We start from the raw sequence: 23,667 nt of genomic DNA, 5'->3' as shown, positions 1-23,667 counted from the left end.
GACACGCATGCACCAACCAACTCCATTCCGCTTGAAATATGTTACTGAGGGGTTGGGGGACCTCTCCAAGNATTTTTCAAGATTCATTTCTCCCAACTTCCGCTGAACAAAATGGTGGTGCGCAGACACGCATGCACCAACCAACTCCATTCCGCTTGAAATATGTTACTGAGGGGTTGGGGGACCTCTCCAAGAAAAATTGTGACGGTGCACTAATTAGGGTATTTTTAATTAATTTTTTAAGATTCATTTCTCCCAACTTCCGGTGAACAAAATGGTGGTGCACGGACACGCATGCACCAACCGACTCCATTCCGTTTGGAATATGTGCCTAGGGGGTTGGGGGACTCTCCCCAACAAAAATTATCGCGGTGCACTAATTAGGGGATTTTTAATGAATCAAAAACCATTCGATTCTTGGAGGTATTCCGCGTATTTTCCCGGAGTGTGTCCCCATAACTTCTCAATATTTTTTTAGATATAGATTTGCAAAGTGTCGAAGAAAAAAAAAATAAAAGCCATCTGACCTTTTCGTCAAATTCGAAAAGTAACCTTATAAATTTATTAAAAATCGACTAATTAGTTCACCGTCACAATTTTTGGTAGAGAGGGTCCCCCAACCCCTCAGTAACATATTCCAAGCGGAATGGAGTCGGTTGGTGCATGCGTGTCCGTGCACCACCACCGCATTCACCGGAAGTTACACAAAATGAATCTTTAAAAATTAATTAAAAATCCCCTAATTAGCGCACCGCGATAATTTTTGTTGGGGAGGGTCCCCCAACCCCCTAGCTACATATTCCAAACGGAATGGGGTTGGTTGGTGCATGCGTGTCCGTGCATCACCATTTTGTTCACCGGAAGTTGGGAGAAATGAATCTTAAAAAATTAATTAAAAATCCCCTAATCGGCGCACCGCGATAATTTTTTTTGGGGAGGGTCCCCCAACCCCTCAGTAACATATTCCAAGCGGAATGGAGTCGGTTGGTGCATGCGTGTCCGTGCACCACCATTTTGTTCACCGGAAGTTGGGAGAAATGAATCTTAAAAAATTAATTAAAAATCCCCTAATCGGCGCACCGCGATAATTTTTTTTGGGGAGGGTCCCCCAACCCCTCAGTAACATATTCCAAGCGGAATGGAGTCGGTTGGTGCATGCGTGTCCGTGCACCACCATTTTGTTCACCGGAAGTTGGGAGAAATGAATCTTAAAAAATTAATTAAAAATCCCCTAATCGGCGCACCGCGATAATTTTTTTTGGGGAGGGTCCCCCAACCCCTCAGTAACATATTCCAAGTGGAATGGAGTCGGTTGATGCATGCGTGTCCATGCACCCCCATCGCATTCACCGGAAGTTACACAAAATGAATCTTTAGACATTTATAAAAAATACCCTAATTAGTGCACCGTCACAATTTTTGTTGGAGAGGGTCCCCCAACCCCTCAGTAACATATTCCAAGCGGAATGGAGTCGGTTGATGCATGCGTGTCCGTGCACCTCCACCGCATTCACCGGAAGTTACACAAAATGAATCTTGAAAAATTTATTAAAAATCCCCTAATTGGCGCACCGTCACAATTTTTGTTAGGGAGGGTCCCCCAACCCCTCAGTAACATATTCCAAGCGGAATGAAGTCGGTTGGTGCATGCGTGTCCGTGCATCCCCACCGCATTCACCGGAAGTTACACAAAATGAATCTTTAAAAATTAATTAAAAATTCCCTAATTAGCGCACCGCGATAATTTTTGTTGGGGAGGGTCCCCCAACCCCCTAGCTACATATTCCAAACGGAATGGGGTTGGTTGGTGCATGCGTGTCCGTGCATCACCATTTTGTTCACCGGAAGTTGGAAGAAATGAATCGTAAAAAATTAATTAAAAATACCCTAATAGGTGCGCCGCGATCATTTTTGTTGGACAGGGTCCCCTAACCCCCTAGGGACACATTAAAAATAAAATGACATCGATTGGTGTATGCGTTTATTGCATCCCTATTGACCGCGTAAAAACTTATAAAAATAAAAAAACTATCATGAAATTCCTCCTCGAGAAATCATTCCCCACCCTCGTCATACATTAAGAAATAATAATAATAAAAAAGAAATTGTTCGATTGTTTTTTATCATTTAATTTGTCTGGGAGGAGGTTTAAACTCGTGGCTACCGATGTAGCGTTGAGCGAGCGGCTACGGTAGGGGCCGTACAGTCCGCCTCACAAACTGTACCCATCTCCCGCTGAACTGCTCCCGCCAGCTTCAGCCTCATAAAAATGTGTGGAACAATTACGAGCCAGTTTTTTGGAATTCAACTCCTACACAGCTGATTTCGTTTTTTTTTTCATATAAAAAATGCACTATTTGTGTAAAAAAAATACAAAAAAAGCAAATTTAGCCATGTAAGAGGTGAATTTAAAAAAACTAGCTCGTAATTACTATTCCACATATTTTTCTGAAAATTTTGAAAAAAAAAAATCATTCGTAGCTCAAAAATTGAAGGCCCTAGACTGTTTTTAGCATTTGAAGCGTTTCCGGGCAAACGAACAATAAAAAAAATTTTTTTTTGCACTAATTACTCTTTTTTAGACCTATATAATCGATCTTCAAAGTGTGAAAAGTCTCACTCCAATAACCCACGTCATTTAAAACTCACAGGAGTCTCCCCTTAAAAACACTCATGATTCGAATAATTGGTGGTTGGGACTTTACTAAGAATAAAGAATTCGTTTAGGAGAAAAATTCGTAAAATTCAGTACCAAAAATCTACTTATTTTGAGCGAAAAATTTTTTACAGTAAGAATCCTTAGGTTCTTAAAGTGAGAATCTTTGCGTTCTTAATCTAGGAATATTTAACAGAAATAAAATCGTAAAATAGGTGAACCTTAATTCCACATCTATTGAGTTACTATACTTGAGGCAGTTACTATACTTTAAATAACAAAAGCATTAAAAAAATGAGTAGATTAATTTTGGGAAAGAAAAATCATCAGTTCAAGAATGGAAATATTCTTAAATTAAGAACCTAGATGTTCTTGATCTCAATATTATTATTTCACGAACCCAAAACTGGGAATTCCAGCACCCAGATTACTTTCAAATGAGAAAAAATGTATAGTTATTTTACATTTCGAGTAAAAAATTTCAGAGAATTAGAACTTTTTTCTCCGACTTTTAAGGAAAATTTACTTTAATTAATGGAAAATTTAATAATTCATTTTCAGAATTTATTGCTCGTTAGATTTCAGTACCACAGAGTTCTGAAATTCAGAAATTTTTACTGAACACTAGAAAGTTTTTTGCTCTCCGTACACGTCTCATAATGTAAGTATAAGTTCTAGAATAATTTTTTTAAGATAGAATTCCCACTGGAAAAAAAGCTCTCCACAAAAATTTCAATATCTTGGATCAACGCCGAAATGAATTCCAGTAAAATTCACTCAAGAACGGTAAGAAATGCAAACAAGCAGAAATTCTCATTTTTTATTTCCGAATGGAAGCATTGTAATCGTTCAAATTTAAGTTTTGCATTTTTTATATTATATCGACCTATGATGATCCAGAAAGTCCGAAAATGCAATTTTTATGTAAGTATGTATGTGTATGGTAATGTTTTCCTTCAATTCTTCGCTAATAAATCCATAGAATTAAATAATTCCTTTTTCTCAAATGTAGGTATTGCTGAGCCCTATCGATCGCCATAAATTAAAATTTAATTCATCGATTAGTTTCTAAAATTTTTGAATTTTTTCGAAAATCGGTTGTCCCACGATAATTAAAAAAAAAAGTTCTTAATTGATTGAATGATGACTTAAAAAATTTGTTTGGATATTTTTTGACCGAGTTCGAAGATGAAGGCGATACCAATAATCGTTATTTTTATTTATTTGAAAATTCGTAAAAATTTTGTATTTTTGGGAATTCAGAATTGCGGGGATATCTTTGAATATCATGTTCCAAATTAATTCAATCATAGCTTAAAATGTTTGTTTTAATGCCACTAAGTCGAAGTTGACAAATGATTACGGTTGCTATATTGGTTGACTTGATTTTTATGGTTGTTGAAAATTTCCCTGAAAGTAAGCTTTCTGATGGTTTCTTCAAATGTAATGTTTCAAATTCATTCAAGTATGCGTAAATAATTTTTTTCGGTTAACATTTTATCGAAGGGCTGACGGGATGAGCGATAAAACCATAAAAAAGACAATCGGTTGTATAGAAGAAAGGGATAATAAGAATAATGATGACGATAACGTTCAACTAAGTTGAAAATCTGACAAAACTAGTTGAAAAGAAACCTTATTCAATTTAATAGAATGAAATAAACAATGAATTATATATGACATAAGGAAATGATGTGCAAAATAACCATTCAGAACCATATTGCTAATTTATTAGCAAAAATAACTATACTATATGCAATACAAGAGCAATCTCCACTTGTTCTTTCTAAAACACCAATTTCATCCTCAAGAAAATCGAGCTCTCGTAATTCCCCATAAATCAATAATTCCTATCAATTAAACAACAATAAAAATGTAAGAAATATGGCGTCGTTATATTAAATCTCCCGTAAACCTATTCCTCTGCAACGTATCGATCCACCTTGTGATCTGCCGCAGTATAAACGTCCGTAACCCCGTAACAAATCCCCAAAAACCATTACAAACTCATCAATCATGAGGAGCACCAGCACCACAATGCAACTAAATAAAAAATGATTCACGTATTGTTACCAAAAACAGCTTGTGTAGACACAATCAGCAGCTCTAGTGAAGAGTGGCACGAGTGGTTTAGCATTATTGCCAGTTACACGAGGCTCCACAGCCATTCTTTGTTTACAAACTCACACAATGGATCACTGACTTCCGGGTGGCGAGTGATGACAAACCCCACCCCCCGAGTTTATGCAACACTGACATCCAATTTTGGGGTTATTTGTAAGTTTAACTGTGGCTTTACTATCGAGTTATTGGATCCACCTCATGTCACTTCTACCATTATTCATATGTTCAATATCTATTGGTTTTAAGAGTCGTTGTTTGATGCGTTTGGAAGGTGTTGCGTCTAACCCATCCGAAACATTGTTTTGGTACTGGCACAATAGTGGCTCTGCTGTCCTGCTGGAGAGTGGTTGGCGTTGTCGGTTGAGAAATGTTTCTTTCTCTGTCTTCGAGACGAGGGGAATAAGTTTTCTAGGCCAATCCCAACTGCGCATGCGTCCGGAGAGAGACGGTCATTCAGGTGGTGGGGGGAATTGGTGGGAATTTTCCCCCTGATGTAGACACATTGAGTTTCTATTTATTGGGATTATTTATCGAAGGTTGTTAATAAGCAATATCTGACGAGGACTGAGGAGCATGTAAGTAATTAAAACTTTCTCGTGAACGTGGAGGAGCAGAAAATTTAGAGGGTGAAAATTCGACGCCTAATAGAGAAACATTGAATTGTAAATTTAGGGGAAATAGTATTTACGGGGGATTGATAGTAATTGATAATTAAAATAAGGGGTACAGATAGATGAGACGTAGAAATGATCTTTTTTGCTTCCGAATGGAAGCATTGCAATCCTTCGATTTTCACATTCCCTAATTTTAATTGGAAATGATGTAGAACAGTCTGAAACGTAAAAATACGAAGTTTGACGAACATATCTGTATGTGAGCACGTCCACCGTCCCCTTCCCGGTGGTCAATTTTTAGAAAATTGAGTAATTAAGTGGCTAAAGTAATTCCAAAAAATCTGAAATTTCGTCAGATTATAGATCTTAATGAGGACTAACTCTGCGCGAAATTTTAGCTCGGTCGATCTAATAGTTTTTAAGAAAAAGCGATTCGTTTTTAAATCATTTTCCGCAAATATCTTCAAAACTAGTTGACCGATTTCGATTTCTTTGTTGCGATGCCTTCTATCTAAATCAATCAAAACATATATACTCGTTCATGCAAAATTTTTGAGATATTCGCGTTTTTCCGTTTTTTCATAACACTCTAGCTTGTGCAAAAATTGAGATATCGATTTGAAGTTTGGACAGAATCTCCCTCTCGTGGTAACAATGTTTCGTATTGAAGATGGGTTCTATCGCATCAGTAGTTTCAGAGATATTCGAATTTTTCTGAAAATGTTTTACATGGAATATCTTCAAAACTACGCAACCGATTTTACTTTTTCTTTTTTCAACACATTCGTTCCGATGCCTTCTGTCTGCATCAATCAAAACATATCTACCCGTTCATACAGAGCTTTTGAGATATTCGCGTTTTTCTATTTTTTCATAAAAAAAAAACTTTGTAAACACTAGCTTGTGCAAAAATGGAGATATCAACTTGAAATTTAGACAGAAAATATGTAGGGGAGGGTGGGGTAAAATGGACACTTTAGACTTTTTTTTAATTGTTGATAACTCAGAAACAAATTTATCAATTGAGTTCAGGTTAGGCTCGTCACAAAGGGATAGAATTGTCCTTTGTATTGAAAGAAAAATTATTAAATTTCATCGCCATTTCAGCCCCTCATTAACATTTTAAAAAAAGTCAAAAGTGTCCATTTTACCCCAACCTCCCCTATACCCGCTCATACGAAGTATTCAAAACATTTGAATTTTGATAGCACCCATGGAGGTGGCAGTAACTATCTGAAATTTTTGCCCCTAGTTAGTGTTGTGAAGCTCTACACTTTTGTAATATTTCAGACCATTCGGAAGTCCGCCATTTTGATGGCGAAAAAATAAAAAATAAAACATCACTCAGTGACATGCTCACTGTCACATGGCGCATTGTCAAATGCTCGCTGTCTCCTACTTGTTTTTATATTCATAGCATCCTACCCTGTTGATTTATTCGATCTGCTTTAAAAAAAATTACATCATTTTCTGCTCGAAAAAAAGAAATTTTTACATCGTATTTAGATCAATACAGTATCATATAGTACATTCTTCATTTTTAGATAATTTACTTGAGTCTTAAATACTTAGTCCGGTGGAGGCTAAAAAAGCGTCTATAAGTTGCAATGTTTTTCTATTTAGTTAAAAATTAATCTCGTAGGAACTGTCCCGTTTCGGACGATGTATCTTATGTGCGGGACATAGCCAGAGTACGTGATTTAAATCCTCTCCAGGATTGCCACAACTGCAAGCAGCTGATCTAACGATACCCACTCTCTTTAAAGAGCTGGCCAGATTGTAATGGTTGGCTCTGGCTCTGTTCACCCATGAGATAGTCCTCCGCGGGAATTCACTACGCTGGGTAAACCATGGTTTCTTTTTTTTTTCATAGTAGAGTTCGAAATACTCTCTTCCATGTAATACACTCATTTCTTGAACTTTTTCATTGGTACTAGTAAACGATTCTCTCTTAAATCCTTCTTCAGTAAAGTCAGAGAAAGATAGTTTATAATCGGAATTGTATGGTTCATCTGTAGCCTCCCCCGCTAATCGGTCTGCTTCCTCATTTCCAATGATGCCCATGTGAGATAGGGCCCAAGCAATTTTTAGTGATTTTGTTCCATGAACACTAGAAACAATACTTTTATATTTCTTCTGTACATCGAGAATATATTCATTGGCTCTGATATTCATGATGGGTTTGGACACGTAGAAATTCTCTTGAAAGCCCGGAGACGTAGACAAGTAGAAGTGAAATGGGGAAATTGGTAGTTCTCATGGAATTCTACCCTTAATAGAGAAACATCGAGCATTGTATCCATTGGGAACATTATTTATTGAATTTTTTCATAATTGATTATCGATAAATACGGAGAATAGGGGAGAGATGAGAAGTTGAAAGGACCATTGAGTTCTATTCAGACATCGGCATAATCATAATTTTGAATTAAAGTTAAATTTTGAGTAAGTCAATTGCTAATATTACTCACTATTTTTTTATTAACAAAATAACCATCAATTTAAATATTCAAATTCCGAATTACTTTATCAACCAATAATTGAGAAATTAAATTACCAATTATTATATTATTTTTCAAATTTCAATGAAGATAAGTAAATCTTAATTATTGTAAGGTGCAATTACCTGAATGATAATGTCTCATAACATTGTAAAATACAAGCCATTAAATTAAGAATGAGTATTTATTACACGATTTCGGAGCGTAATAAATAATAAAAAGAAATATAAAAAGGAGTGACACATCCGGGGACTAGGAACGAAGATAAAAGAATAACGATATAAAAAGAGGCGATTGTGCATGCACGGACGAAAAAATTTAATAGAAAAACCTATCGAATGCGTTAGAAAATTCTATTGAATTTCTATTGAACTGTTCTATTAGTTTTTGGCCGATTCTATAGAAATGTTCAATAGAAAATATTCAGTAGAAAAAGTCAATAGAATTCAGTTTTTCTATACAACTTATGCTATTGAGATATTTTCGATAGAATTTCCTCGGCTCAAATTTTCTAAGTTTTTTCGTTTGATTTTGTTGATGAGAAGAAAATTAAAATAGAATGAAAAAAACTTGGAAAATTTGAGTCGAGCAAATTCTATAGAAAATATAGGAAAAGAATAAGTTATGTAGAAGAATCGAATTCTGTTGACTTTTTCTATTAAAATTTTTCGTGCGTATGAAGGTGGTTGAGAGGGAGGAAAAAATCAAATACGCAACAATATTATTAAATTAATGATTGATGCTAATCTATGGTTGTTTTTCGTATAAAGATTATTCATTGAATATTGTTAATTTTTAACAATCTATGAATGAGGAGATAGGGGATATAGAGAACGAAATCTATCTAGTTGTCAGTAAAGAAAAGTCTGAAATTCAAAACTTCGTCGTACGGAATATATATCGTGCAGAACATTCGGAAAAAAGTGAAATTTTCACTGATTTTGCGAAAATTTTCCAATTCTCAGTAATTTTTACTTCACTCCAGTATTATTGTACTTGAATTCCCGCTGCGCGGGAGGCAAATCTGCCTTTCCGCCTACGCCGTGACGAAAAATAACGTTCTCACCACGGGAGGTAAAATAAAGGACCATTACCCACGTGCTTACCACCCGAGCCGAAGGCGATTCTGCACATCGGCACGACTCCTTTATTTTCCCTCCTTGGTGGGAAATATACTATTATTTTGCATTACAGAATCCGAGTGCACCCGGTGGCTTGGCGCAGTGGGTAAGTTCGTTGCCTCACATGCGAAAGGTTCCGAGTTCAAATCCCGGCGGGGAAGAATGGTGCGATCTAACCATTTTAAAGTCTTGATCATCATCGCAGTATACCCTAACCGGGTCGAAACAATGTAAAATAACGATAAAAAAAAAAGAATCAGAGTGAGAAAAAACTTTGAAAATTGATGCCCGAGCATTCTAATAGAAAAAATCTCAAGAGAAAATTCCAAAAAGAAATTCGAAATCTATTGACTTTTTCTTAGCGAATATCCAATAGAATCAACGCAAAAAACAAATAGAATTTTTCAGTTTAATTCCAATAGAAATTCAATAGAAAAGCCATAGAATTCCAATAGAATTTTCTAGCGAATTCGCTAGGTTTTCTATTGAATTTTTTCATGCGTATTGGTACTGAATTTTGGGGATTTTTCTTCTGATATTAAGTAACCAGTTTTTTATTCTCAATTCAATGCCTCCTAGGAAGGTGAGTTTCTCAGAATCAGTAAGTTGGTTCTGGAAACTAGAAATCCCTTTCCTTCTCTGTAGGAAAGGGATGGAAATTTCTACTCGGAAATGCTGTCTGACTACCTTATCTACTTAACTCTCCTCGATGCCACTGAAATAACTCTTGCAACTTTGGAGTAAAAGAAGTCCTCGAGCTATGTTATTCAGTAGAAATTCCACTGCGTTACCAATGAAACACATTATATCGATGCAATATTACCCGAAATATCTTTTTTTTTCTCTTTACGACTCCATTGGTTATGAATTTGTAACGTGCTTCTTAACAACTATTGGGGAATTATGATGATCCTGAAATGATGGAAACTCCGGTCTGGACTATCCATTCTTTTCAGTAAAGATTTTCTGGTTATTCCTATTGAGAATAATCCCGGTTTTCCTCCTACCTCATCCAATTCCTACCCAATAATTTCCTATGACGTCACAAAGGTGGGGAATGCTATATAAATTCCCTTCTTGAATGTAAAAATAAGATTTTTCGTGAGAAGACCCGGTAAACCGCGATTCTAACCTCGCTTCGCTCGGTTTGATCGCGGTTTACGGGCCTTCTGACGAAAAATTGCATTCATCACACGGTCCAAAAGTATTTTCTGACGAATGTGATTATAGGCCGAGCCGAAGGCTCGGCCTACAAAGCCACATTCGTCAGAAAATACTTTGTGGACCTTGTGATGAAAATAACTATTTTTCAGGATCAACCACAAAATAATACTTTTAAGGATATTCAAGTACTTTGGCTATTTTTTCTCCAATGAAATGCTTTTATACTCTTGTAGTCGAACATCAGAGCTTTCATTTGAACCCTATTTGACCCTAACTTTCCAGACATTTTACAATGACTCTATTATTTAAAATTTGCAATTTTTAATTTGAATCTCGATATTAAACCGTGACAAAATATTTTTTTCATCTGAAAAAAAATTTAAAAAGTTTACTGTTGGAAAATACTTGGTAAAATAATTTTAAAAATGACAATTTTTTAAAATTTCGAACATCTATGAATGATTTATAAACAATCCATTCCATCCATTCATTAGCGAACAATTGAAGAAAAACTTTGTTACATACGTACACGCATACACACGTACGGACAAAGCCTAAAAATTGCATTTTCGGTCGTTTTGGATCATACTGGGTCGATATAAGACAAAAAATCCAAAACTTAAATTTGAACGATTACAAAGCGTCAGTTCAGAAGCAAAAATAATAATTCTGTGCAAAACATAATTTTAATTGCACTGAATATTCATAATTTTTTTTCAAATTTTTCTCACGCAATTGAATTGACAAATTTGATGATGCAAAATGGGTGAATCTGTAGTGTGGACTGTATCAAACTGTAAAAGATACTTGGATATCCTTAATATTTCTAAAAGGAGTCATGTACTACGCTTTGTTCAAGAGCATGATTATCTTGAGATTCCTGAAGAGTTGGAGGAATCTTTGATTCATTCCTTCATTTTTTTCATCATGAAGAAGCATCATTAAACTAAAATCCCCTTCCACTTATATCCCCTCAAGTCTTACAGTAAAAGAAATCATTATGCTGTGATTTTCAGCAACAATATCTTTGTCTACCCAACAAGATATACTCCAATCCTGTTGCACTTGATCAATTAATAAATCGAACGTTTCAAATTTATTACAAAAATTATTTATTGAATATTTTTGTAATCACTAGATCTGTGCGCGCGCTTATCTTTTTGTTGTGAAAATGAAGAAATCGAATTTATTAAACTTCATCTACTCATAGTTTTATAAATATTGATAATGACTTGAAGAGAATTAAGAAAATGAAGAGTGAAACACCAATGAATCATTTTTAATCTTCGATTACGTCTTTTTTTTCAACTTTTTAAAATAATCTGATTAAAATTTGTAATTGTTGAAAAATGAGGGGAGGGTTATGAATTGATTTCCCAGAAAACTGAAAAAATTTCTTGAATTCTTCGGAAAATTCCAGTTTTCCAGACAACCGTAGCTCTTCAAAGATTTTTCTCGAATTGTTTGAGAAACCGAAGAATTTTCATGAATTTTGTAGAATTTAGGATTTGTATATGAAAATCTGAGAAGCAAGATCATTTTTGCGTATGATAAATATGAAAAAATTAAAATTTGGGAAGTGAAGAATAATTTGTGCGTTAAAAAAATTTAGAAATACTGTTTATTTTCTCATGATCAACAATTAGGCAATTTAAATATGTTTTGATATAAAGATAAATTTCACACATGAAAAAATGAAAAATGACGCAGAAAAAATTTGTGCCATTTGAAGAATTTGAAAATATCGGGGATTTTTTTCAGCGACCACTTCACGTGACTCATTGACCAATCAAAATTGCGGATTAGCGGTCAGGCAGTTTCGAGATATTTCGATAAAATATAAAACAACTTTACGTTTCTTTCATCTTTATTAGTAAAAAATAGGAACAAAATATTATAATAGGAAGGACTGAGGAGATTGTAGCCCTGAGTGTCAGAGGTGGGAGACAACGATTGTAGTGGGGATTGGAAAAAGTGGAGGTAAATTTGAGGACCACAATCTCCTCAGTTCAACCATAAATAGGTTAAGGCAGTGATACAGTACGGAGGTAAATGCAAGGTTGATTCATCTTTTTTGGTTCAGTTTGATCATGAAAATTAGTTGGTGCCTGTCGATCCAAATCCTCCCTCTCCCCTTTCAGTAGAATCCAGAGTTTTGACTTCCATAAGATCGGGGTAAGCGATCTTCTCACAGATGAGCTGAGCCACTCGATCGCCGGGGGAAATCTTGAAGTCTGAATCACTGTGGTTGAACATGACAACTCCAACATTTCCTCTGAAAAAAAAAACCTTCATTTAGTTTAAATTCAAACAGAATAGCAAATTCAATCCAAAACAGAATATAACTGTGATGAGATGAATTGTTTATTCGGTCAATTAATGCGGCCCCGCTAATTTGTTAACTTTATTTCTTCATGATTTAGGGGAGAGTAGGGCAAGATGAAACATGGGGCAAAATGAAATAGTCGAAAAATAACTGTTTAATGCAATTCAAGCAAAAAAAAATTTTTTTATTAACTTTTTTTATTTTTGGAAGTACTGATGAGAATAATAATTTCCCGTTCAGTAGAAAATGACAGGAGAAGATGTCAATGGATTAATTGAAAAGAAAATGAAAAATGAAAATAGTAAAATCGAAAGTACACAGCAAGGTCCAGGGGGAGACCCAGAGGGGGGAAAAAAGGAAAATGTAATGCTAAATTTCAATCGAATTAAAAAAGAAAAATGGAATCGGCCTAATCTAATCAATTGAATTATAAGACGAATAGAAAATTATTATTCTCATCAGTACTTCCAATGATAAACAAAAGTTGATGAAAAAAATTTTTTTTGCTTAAATTGCGTCAGTCGTTTTTCGGCTGTTTCATTTTGCCCCACTCTCCCCTATGTAGATGTAAAACTGGAAAAGTACCGTCAAGGAAATTAATATTCTATCTAGTTTTTTCATCGCCTCCCAATTTGCAAGATTTCCAAAACGGAAAATTAGTCGATTCATTGTGATGATGGGGAACATCAATTTCACTTGAAAATCTGTTTTTAGTAAACATTTCGAAATCTAAGAGAGACAGCGAAATTCTGAGGTCACAACAAATGTTTATATGGAAATTTCGCTATTTCCCTCAACTTCATAGATACTCATCAAATTCCCCCTTCAAGTTAAATTGGCCAGGACCTGCGACTTCGCTCTGGTGGGTATGGAGTACTCCGTACCCGCACTTCCCCTGGGTATGGAATTCCATACGGAAGCAAATGATTTTCCGTAATTATTCGGAGAATTGAAAAAATTTGTTTTCTTCACGAGCTGCTCACTCCCCCCTGCCCCGGGTATTGCCCAGAATATTTCTTCAAATAACAATTCCTGTAGTTCCCTAAAAAGTTCAATGGATTAGAAAAGAAAAAATGATTTTGTTCAAAAGCAGAGAATTCTTGGAAAACCCATTAATTTATTTGAAATTTCTAGAAAATTACAGATTTTTTTCTTTTTTTTTGTAAACTGTACATATTCCTTCAATTCTTTATAAAACCAAAAATTTTCTGGAATTTCGGTCTATCTTCTTCCATGTAACTTTCTGTAATAATTTATAGTTTATGTTAGAACGAGGACTGTAAACCAATGACCAACGAAGTTCTCATTGAAATCCATCCAATCGTTTTTGATTCATTATGTTTAAGCAGAAGACAATTTGGAATAATTTTCTTTTCACAACATTCCAAAATAGGCGAAGCCTAAGGGTCAAGCCTGAGGGTCGTATCTAGTCTCATCGTAGGAGTCATGTTTCTTGAACAATATTCTTCAGTCGTTTTTTAGCTCCTTCAATTTTCCAAATTGGGTTGGTGTTGGGTGTATTTCACTCTACCTCCAAAGATGAACATTCATTCTCAATATTGAGAACATTAGAAACATATTTACTATTATGTTCTCATCCAGATTAAATAAATGATGAATTTATTTTTAACAATAAGGTGACAATGGGTGTATTTGGACTGTTAAGATGAAACAATAAAACCCATATTAAGGGACTTTCATTCTTATTCTTAGATACGCTTATGACCCTCAAGAACTACAAAAATTACGCTCCCCCTCTGGCACCATTTATGATTTATTTTGTTTTCACATGTATATCCTCTCGGGTCTGTACATTTTGTTCCCATCGCTATAATTAACCGCAGGTATATGAATATTGAAAGTTATAAAAACAAAATACATGAATGCCATATGGGGCAGTATAATATACAATACGTTGCCCCTTCCTTCAGCCTATTTCTGCACTAGATCTGGGGATTTTCAAAAAGTTGGTTGAACCGTAGACCCGCAAAGGCACCACCATCGCTGTCAACACGGTTGAGTTTCATTCAATGACATTCAGAATGTACTCCAAGGCCGCACCTTTCCAAAGGATGACTCCAAGTTTTTTCTTCTCTCTCATCTTCCTTTCCTTGGTTGAAGGAGAACGCTCCAAGGCCGCACCCGCCCTAGGACGGCCCCAAGCTCTCCTCCCGCCGCCATCCTCATGTTCCTAGCTGGAGCTCGAACCTCGCCAAAGCGCTGGCATCATTTATCATTTTTCATATTTTCAAACCATTTTATTGGGAATTCATCATTGTTCTAAAAATTAACACAAAATTGATAAATGATCGACTTCTCGTCGTCATTTCACAATTTTACTTATTTTACGTATTGGGAACAGGAAATATCGTTGAGGGCGCTGTTTTTTGCCAATATGGCCGTCAAAGAGGTATACACACACGCGCTCACACAAGCCCCCATTTGCTTGTGTATCGTAGATGTGCACCCTTAACGCAGGCATTCATAGAGGGCGTCTTGTTATTGAGCGTCCCCAATACTTACCACCCGTAAAATTAAAGACAGTGCAACCCATGCTGTTACTAACTGGTCCACGAAAAATCCAAGTGTTCCACCACACAATTTAGTGGATTATCGCTTAATTCTATCATTGAAATAATAAATTAAATCAGTCGTTTATCGGTCCTCATTACGAGTGGTCGAGTCTTAAAGTGAGCTTTTCTCCCCTTTAAGAGAAATCCAAATTTCTTTAAGGCCCGGTTGTACCAACCCCTGTTAAGCGAATTTAACAGCCTGTTAGAAATTTGTGTCCAGTAAATTTATTGGGTTGCGCCAAAAATTTTACTGGTTCAGTATCTCCCTAGTAAACCACCCAGTAAATTTGAGGATATATTATTTATGTACTTGTTACGGTTTGATACGGATCACATTATACACTCAGACATTTTCAATGATTGAATTTTTCAATCAAATTACGTGTGAAAATTGAAAAAAAAATCATGGATATTCAGCTTTATTTCAATTACATTTTGTAAATAATTATTATTCTTTCAAACATTCCCTTCTTGCCAATAAATAATTAAAATTGTTTAAACTTTCAGAAACCTTATTTTTAGGCATGAAATCGATTGATGGTAAAATTCTGAATGTTAATAAATTTGTTAGGATTTCCAAAAAAATCATTGCAGAGTGGAACACTCATAATTTGAATAAATTTTTCATGAAAAATGATCGTAATCTTCAAAAATCGTATGTTTTGAATTATGTTATAGATTTTTCTCCAGAAGTAGACTTTCTGATTTTATCTCAGATTCTTATGCGATAAATTTGAAAAAATTCATGGATATCGAGCTTCATTCAAATTCCATTTTGTAAAGAATTTTTTTATTGTTAACATTTCCTTCTCATAAATAAGTAATTGAAATTGTTTAAACTTTTGGGAATCTTATTTTTTGTGCATGAAAATGATTTCTAGTAAAATTCTGAAAATTCATAAATTTGCTACGATTTCGAAAAAAGTATTTTCAGACCGGAAAACTGATTTTTTATAAATGAATGAATTATATTATATAATAATTATTATCCATAAAAAATGGTCGTAGGGGACCCAGGGTAAAGTGAAACGCCGGGCAAAATGAAACGATAGCAAAAACCGAATGTCTAGCGGAATTCAGATGATTTGTTTTTTTTTCGTATCAACTAGGGGGAGAAGAGGGGTAAAATGGGTTATCAGGATCAACCAGTTTACCAGAGTCCAAAGCTCTTATTTCACAAGGGTCGAACGGAAGGGTAGAATCAAATAGTTATATGGGTCAAACCTTAGAGTCGCCTGAAAGGATCAGAAGGGCCATACAGGAGGGTGAAGGAAGAAAATCTTTCCCGTTTGGACCTTTTAATTGTTTCACTCTTTGACGGGATCTATAACCGTTTTGTTACACTCTTTCGTGTGAAAAATTCATGAAATAATTGACAAATTCATATTTTTATCGTTTTCCATAAATCCTTCAGCAACAATCAATTTTCCACCCTAAAAATCATTTATTCGTAATCGTAACGGCTTTGCCTCCATTTCGAATTTTGCACGGAGAGAAATTCTCTAGAAAAATTCTAGTGCTGACACTGGAAAAAGGGCTCAAAGTAACGGTCAGGGAAAAATTCCAGCACTGGAAATTTTATTTGGTAACACGTGACTTTTTCCCGTATTTATATGAAATTTCCCCCCCCCCCTTAAATAATGAACTCAGAAATCCTAGGACCCCTCTCTGAATGGCTTTCGTAAGAAATGAACAGCCCCGCACTGATTTAAATCCTGATTTTCCACCATTTTTTCACTAAAAAATCCAAACGGCCATTAAATTGAGAAAAAAATACGCTTCCGAATCGAATTTTCTGGGCATTCCTTGCAGTCTTTAATGATTTTCAAATTTATCGTGAGGGTGGGGCTATTTCAATAGACAAACTTGATGATTGAAAATCTCAGAATCTATAGTTTTCAAAAATTTTCAAAAGATCTGTAGAATAACAATTACGAGGTACTTTTTCGAAATTCGACTTCTGAATAACCAATTTCATTCTTTTCACCAATCAATTTCTTCTAAATTTTTTCCTCAAATCCAAAATACTATAATTATTTTCAGGATTATTTTCCTGGCTATCTTGCAGGAAGATTGATTTTTTAAATTAAAAAAATCACGGAATTGACTATTTAGGAGTTGAATTTGAAACAAGTACCTCGTAATTGTTGTTCTACACATATTTGAAAAAATTTTGAGAAAAAAAAGACCCTCGTAGCTCTGAACTTGAGTACACTGGACTATTTTTTTAGATTTCAAGCGCCTGGGGGGCAAACATACAATGAACAATCTTTTTTGCACTGATTCCTCGTTTTTCAAGATATATAATCGATCTTCAATGTACGATAAATCTCACTGCAATATTCCGTGACTTTTAAAACTGATAGTAACCTCCTCTTAAATGAAAAACAGTTTGTGGTCCATTTTAGCCACACGGTCCCTTTTACCCCTCTATCCCCGTACAAAAAAAAAATAACGAAGGGTCGAACAGTTTTGAGAAACAGTGGAAGAAATCAGATGGCTGCAACTTTCTCAGGGTCTTATGGCAGAAACAAGTAGAGTGATCTCTGCCTCCTTCTCTCCTATTCGACTCTTCTGATTATTGTATTTGTCTCTTCCACTTGACCTTTAAGAACTTTCGATCCTCCTGATCATTCTCTCATTTGATCCTCAAAACTATTTGACCCTTAAGAATGAAATTCGCTACCGTTTCACTTTCCTTCGCATTTCATTCTACTCCTCGTTTTACTTTGCCGGGTCGTTTCATTTCGCCCCACTCTCCCCTAATTTTCAAATATTGCAATTTTCAAATTATTTTATCAATTCTGTTCCAAAAGCAGACTTTCCATTTTTTTCAGATTTTTTAAATGTTTCCTAAAAGTTTAAAATGAAAAATCAAACTCAAAGTTCACTTTCAAAGTTTAAAAAATAAAATCATTGCTAACTAATTGAGGATTACTTAAGGATGTTCTACACCCTTTCTGCCAAAATTCACGTTTTTTTAATTCTTCTGGCAAAATTATGATGGAATTGACGTGAAAAAATATAACGTTTTTGCGTTTTGTCATTATTTAATGACTGACGAAATTTTAAGGTGGTGCGAACATTTTCCTGCGTTTTCTCTAAACTTTTAAAAAGAATCACAAAACTGTAGAAAAAACGCATGAAAATTATCGCACCACTACGCAACTTCGTGAGCCATTAAAGAATGACAAACCACAAAATCGTTATATTTTTTCACGTCACTCCCATCGATAATTTGCCAGAAAAATGAAAACAACGTCAATTTTGGCTAAAAGGGTGTCGAACATCCTTAACAGACATTTACCGGGGGGATAAATCTCTGTTAAGTAGACTCTCGATAAACCTCCAGTAACATCCGAATAAAATTTATCAAAGATTTACCAGAGGTTTACTGGCTGGTAGCTTTAACAGGGGGTGGTGCAACCGGGCCTCAGTTGCACCAAACATCTTATTACTTCTGTTATCTGCCCAGTAAACCGCCTGTTATGTTAACTTTCTGTTAAAATAACGAATAGTATTACGAAACCAGTTCATTATTTAGTGGCGGGGGGTGGGAAGGAGGAGGGTGAAAATGTCATATAAATACGGGAAAAAGTCACGTGTTACCAAATAAAATTTCCAGTGCTGGAATTTTTCCCTGGCCGTCACTTTGAGACCTTTTTCCAATGCCAGCACTAGAATTTTTTGAGAGAATTTCTCTCCGTGCAAAATTCGAACTGGAGGCAAATCCGTTATGATTACGAATAATTGATTGTTAGGGTGGAAAATTGATCGTTGCTGAAGGATTTATGGAAAATGATAAAAATATGAATTTGTTAATTATTTCATAAATTTTTCACACGAAACAGTGTAACAAAACGCTTATAGATCCCGTCAAACAGTGAAACAATTAGAAGGTTCAAACGGGAAAGATTTTCTTCCTCCACCCTCCTGTATGGCCCTTGTGATCCTTTCAGGCGACTTTAACGTTTGACTCATATAACTATTTGATTCTACCCGTCCGTTCGACCCTTATGGAATAAGAGCTTTGGACTCTGGTAAACTGGGTGACCCTGATAACCCATTTTACCCCTCTTCTCCCCCTAGTTGATATGAAAAAAAAAAAAAAAATCACCTGACTTCCGCTATACATTCGGTTTTTGCTATCGTTTCATTTTGCCCGGCGTTTCACTTTACCCTGGGTCCCCTACGACCATTTTTTATGGATAATAATTATTATATAATATAATTTATTCATTTATAAAAAATCAATTTTCCGGTCTGAAAATACTTTTTTCGAAATCGTAGCAAATTTATGAATTTTCAGAATTTTACTAGAAATCATTTTCATGCACAAAAAATAAGATTCCCAAAAGTTTAAACAATTTCAATTACTTATTTATGAGAAGGAAATGTTAACAATAAAAAAATTCTTTACAAAATGGAATTTGAATGAAGCTCGATATCCATGAATTTTTTCAAATTTATCGCATAAGAATCTGACATAAAATCAGAAAATCTACTTCTGAAGAAAAATCTATAACATAATTCAAAAGATACGATTTTTGAAGATTACGATCATTTTTCATGAAAAATTTATTCAAATTATGAGTGTTACACTCTGCAATGATTTTTTTGGAAATCCTAACAAATTTATTAACATTCAGAATTTCACCATCAATCGATTTCATGCCTAAAAATAAGGTTTCCGAAAGTTTAAACAATTTTAATAATTTATTGGCAAAAAAGGAATGTTTGAAAGAATAATAATTATTTACAAAATGTAATTGAAATAAAGCTGAATATCCATGATTTTTTTTTTAATTTTCACACGTAATTTGATTGAAAAATTCAATCATTGAAAATATCTGAATGTATAATGTGATCTGTATCAAACTGTAACAAGTACATAAATAATATATCCTCAAATTTACTGGGTGGTTTACTGGGGAGATACTGGACCAGTAAAATTTTTGGTGTAACCCAATAAATTTACTGAACACATAAATTTTAACAGTCTGTTAGTCTAAGAGGCTGTTAAATTCGCCTAACAGGGGTTGGTGCAACCGGGCCTCAATAAAGTTACAAGACTTGTAAATTTTAACTGTCTGTTCGCTTAGTAAGCTGTTAAATTTACCAAACAGGGCTTGGTGCAACTGGGCCTAAGACCACGAAATTGTATTGGTGGAAAATGTTTACAAAATCGATCCACTTTTGCGTGCCATTCCATATAGTAATTCGTGCAGCGTAGATATTATGCGATACTATGCGGGAGATATCGAATAATCGACAGCCATCGGACGTATTTGTGTAGGGATACCGCATCCTTGAGTCGCGAATAGTTTCTTTTCTTGCATATGAGGGACCTTCAATATTATCTTTCACGTTTTCATGCAATCCCAATTTCCAAAACCTTTTAATCCAATCGCATTGAACTTTGTTAACTATTCTAGAGTGAAAGAAAGTAAACTAACAGAAAGTAACTACACATGGAAGAATTCACAATTTAACCTAATAACAAATATCACTTAATTAATTATCAAAATTTCAATAATCAAAACCTTCAAATATTGTCATACTAAAAATCCCAATTATGACTATATAAAATAATTTATATTCATTTTATTCGAATTCCGATAATCAAATCAATATTTTCGATGAATAACAATTTTCCAAATTCAAGAACGTATAACCATTAAAATGTCTAATTAATCAACATTTTGGAGTTGATTAATATGTAACACGTATCAAATTATTTACTGACTCTAAATAAATTTTTCTATTCATTTAACATCCCGAAAAGGACTGCATAACGTCGTCCTGATAATAAACAAATGATAAATTGCTCTTGTATTGTATATAGTATAATTATTTTGGCTAATAAATTAGCAATATGCTTCCGAATAGTTATTTTCCACATAATTTCCTTCTATCATGTATAATTCATTGTTTATTTCATTTTATTCAACTGAATAAGATTTCTTTTCAACTAATTTTGTCAGATTTTCAACTTAGTTGAAAGATATCATCATCATTATTCTTATTATTCTTTTCTTCTATACAACCAATTGTCTTTTTCACAGTTCTATCTCTCTCCTCAGCCCTTCGTCACAACGTTACTAGAAAAATTTTATTTACATATACATACTTGAATGAATTTGAAACATCACATTTGAAGAAACCATCAGAAAGCTCATTTTCAAGGAAATTCATGAGAAATTCAAAATTTTCAGCAATCATTATAAAAATCAAATCAACCAATATAGCTATTGGAATCATCCTTCAACTTCAACTTAGTGGCATTAAAACAAATATTTTAAGCTATGATATTTCCGGAATTCTGATTTTCAAAAAATACTAAATTTTTACAAATTTGCGAATAAATCAAGATAACCATTCTTGTTATCGCCTTCAGATTCCATCTCGGTCAAAAAGACATCCAAACATTTTTTTAAAGCCATCATTCATTCACTTCAGAACATTATTTATGTCGCGCCGTGCAATAAGTCGAGTTTATCGCACGCTGCGCTTCGCGCAGCCTGCTCAAAACTCGACTTCTGCACGACTTAACATAAAATATTATAGAGCACTCGGTAATAAATTTCGTTTTCAACGAATGTGTACAGACCTCGTCTTCGGCTCGGCCTGTAAACTACACATTCGTTGAAAACGAAATTTGTGCCCTTGTACTCTAATGTACTATTTTAGTTATCAGGGGATAATCAATTTTCGAAAAAGTTAGAAAATTAAAAAAAAACTAATCGATGAATTAAATTTTAATTAATGGCAATCGATAAGGCTCAACAATACCTACATTAAAAAAAAAAGATTCAAATCCATCCATTCATTGGCGAACAGTTGAAAAAAACTTTTTCGTGAGAAGACCCGGTAAATCGCGATTCTAACCTCGCTTTGCTCGGTTTGATCGCGGTTTACGGGCCTTCTGACGAAAAATTGCATTCATCACACGGTCGAAAAGTATTTTCTGACGAATGTGGACCTTGTGATGAAATAGTATATTTCAGTACATGTGGGGCAATATCGTCTTTAACGTGTGTGGGGTTTAGAGCATGAGCCGAAGGCGAGTGATGTAACCACACACGTTAAGGACGAAATTTCCCAACAAGTACTGAACAAAATTTTATGTCACGAAGCCTGAAACCGGCTGAATTAGACACGAGACGCGAAGCGTCGAGTGTGTAATCCAGCCGGTTTCAGGCATGAGTGGCATAAATAACTATGAAAGCACTAGTTGCGTAATGTACTATACCATACACACATACGTACGGACACGGTAAAAAAATTGTATTTTCGGACTTTTTGGATTATAATGCGTCGATATACCACGAAAAATCCAAAACTTAGATTTGAACAATTACAATTGCTCCCATTCGGAAGCAAAAATAAAACAAACGAAAGATAATCCTTTAGTTTATTCTTTTAAAACATAAAAATTTGTCCTCCAACGCTGACAATATCTCCGGACATAGCAAGGTATAGATAAAAAATGAAAAATAAATCATCACATTGGCAACATCTGGAAATATTTACAATGGTTAAGACGTCATCATGAATTAAACTTAACTAGTGTTAACGAGTCATTAGAACAATTAGACAATTATAAAGGATACATAAGAGTGAGTGGGACAAAATGGAGAATTCGATTTTTTTTCATGCTAACGGCTCATTAAATTATTGAACAAGAAGAATAATTTTGTTCCCCATGAAAAGTATGATTTTTCTCCTTTTGTCATGAGCCTCGACTGAGATCGATCGATAAAGTCACCTTCTGATTGGTAAACATCTATCCAGCCTTACCTGTAATCAGCATCAATGACACCAGCGCCGACATCAAGGTGATTCTTCCAAGCCAGTCCTGAACGAGGAGCTACTCTTCCATAAGTTCCTTCAGGAACTTCAATCTGGAGATCAGTCTTGACGAGTTCCTTCCCTCTGGCAGGGATGACGTATTCATAAGCACTAGAATCAAGAAGAAATGGCAAAAGTAAATTTGATGAAAAGAAATGTACACAGAATATTATATTATCTTCGTGTTGCTCACCTCCTGAGGTCGTACCCAGCGGCCTGGACAGACCCTTTGACCGGTGCGAAGGCCTTCTCGGAGAGCTTAGCAAACTTGAAAACGCACGTGCTGCCTGGCATTTTTAATGATGCGAGAATCAATACTTGAGAGAATTCAACAACTAGTTTAGACAGAAAAGGAAAAATGTGATATATCGACAACGGACGGTTAGACTAAAAACGCGCGAGAAACGCCNAACTGGACACAGTCAACTGAACATATCCGCAACTGACCACAGATCTGGTAACTTCGGCAACTGAACACACACGTAAATACAAGAGGGTGAAACGTAGTGATATTGTCAACTTAGTCTTCCCTATCGACGAAGTCAGTTGATGATATACATGGGAGATGGCGCTGATAGGTTTAAAACGGAGAATGAGAATTACTTGTAACAGAGATAATAGGAAAGATTGCTCAGGCTTATGGGACCTGTTCGATCAGAGTAAAATAGCGGTGGCGCGCATGAACTAATCGAGAGGCCGTCTCTGTGGGTAAAGAAATTTTCATCTATTACCATGGA

General features: G+C 35.0%; 2 protein-coding genes across 2 annotated transcripts in view; both read right to left on the bottom strand.

Annotated features, from left to right (window-relative positions):
• Window positions 1-5,139, bottom strand: part of LOC107044972 (protein N-terminal glutamine amidohydrolase) — an 18,312-nt gene extending 13,173 nt beyond the window's left edge. The window contains exon 1 of the mRNA XM_015267055.2: window positions 4,730-5,139. Coding sequence (XP_015122541.1) covers window positions 4,730-4,824 — 95 coding nt within the window. The 5' untranslated portion in view covers window positions 4,825-5,139. The remainder of the gene's footprint in view (window positions 1-4,729) is intronic.
• A 6,890-nt stretch (window positions 5,140-12,029) lies between these two features.
• On the bottom strand, window positions 12,030-23,339 carry LOC107044973 (deoxyuridine 5'-triphosphate nucleotidohydrolase). The gene is made up of 3 exons (XM_015267056.1): window positions 23,124-23,339; window positions 22,880-23,041; window positions 12,030-12,455 (listed from the first exon to the last, which is right to left on the bottom strand). Exons 1-3 carry the CDS (start codon window positions 23,222-23,224, stop codon window positions 12,278-12,280), a joined length of 441 nt encoding a protein of 146 aa, XP_015122542.1. The 5' UTR covers window positions 23,225-23,339; the 3' UTR covers window positions 12,030-12,277.
• Between the last annotated feature and the right edge of the window lie 328 nt (window positions 23,340-23,667).

Source organism: Diachasma alloeum, unplaced genomic scaffold (assembly GCF_001412515.2).
Source record: "Diachasma alloeum isolate Michigan unplaced genomic scaffold, Dall2.0 Dall_scaffold_00856, whole genome shotgun sequence".
In the NCBI taxonomy this organism is placed as follows: domain Eukaryota; kingdom Metazoa; phylum Arthropoda; class Insecta; order Hymenoptera; family Braconidae; genus Diachasma; species Diachasma alloeum.
This window is presented reverse-complemented; position numbering and strand designations above follow the sequence as displayed.

Bases quoted from the DNA above. Each gene is read 5' to 3' on its own strand.
- LOC107044973 (XM_015267056.1), bottom strand. From the start codon at position 23,224: ATGCCAGGCAGCACGTGCGTTTTCAAGTTTGCTAAGCTCTCCGAGAAG. The intron at 23,042-23,123 runs GTGAGCAACACG...TCTTGATTCTAG, and splicing joins GCTGGGTACGACCTCAGGAG to TGCTTATGAATACGTCATCC. The intron at 12,456-22,879 runs GTAAGGCTGGAT...TTTTTTTTTCAG, and splicing joins GTCATTGATGCTGATTACAG to AGGAAATGTTGGAGTTGTCA.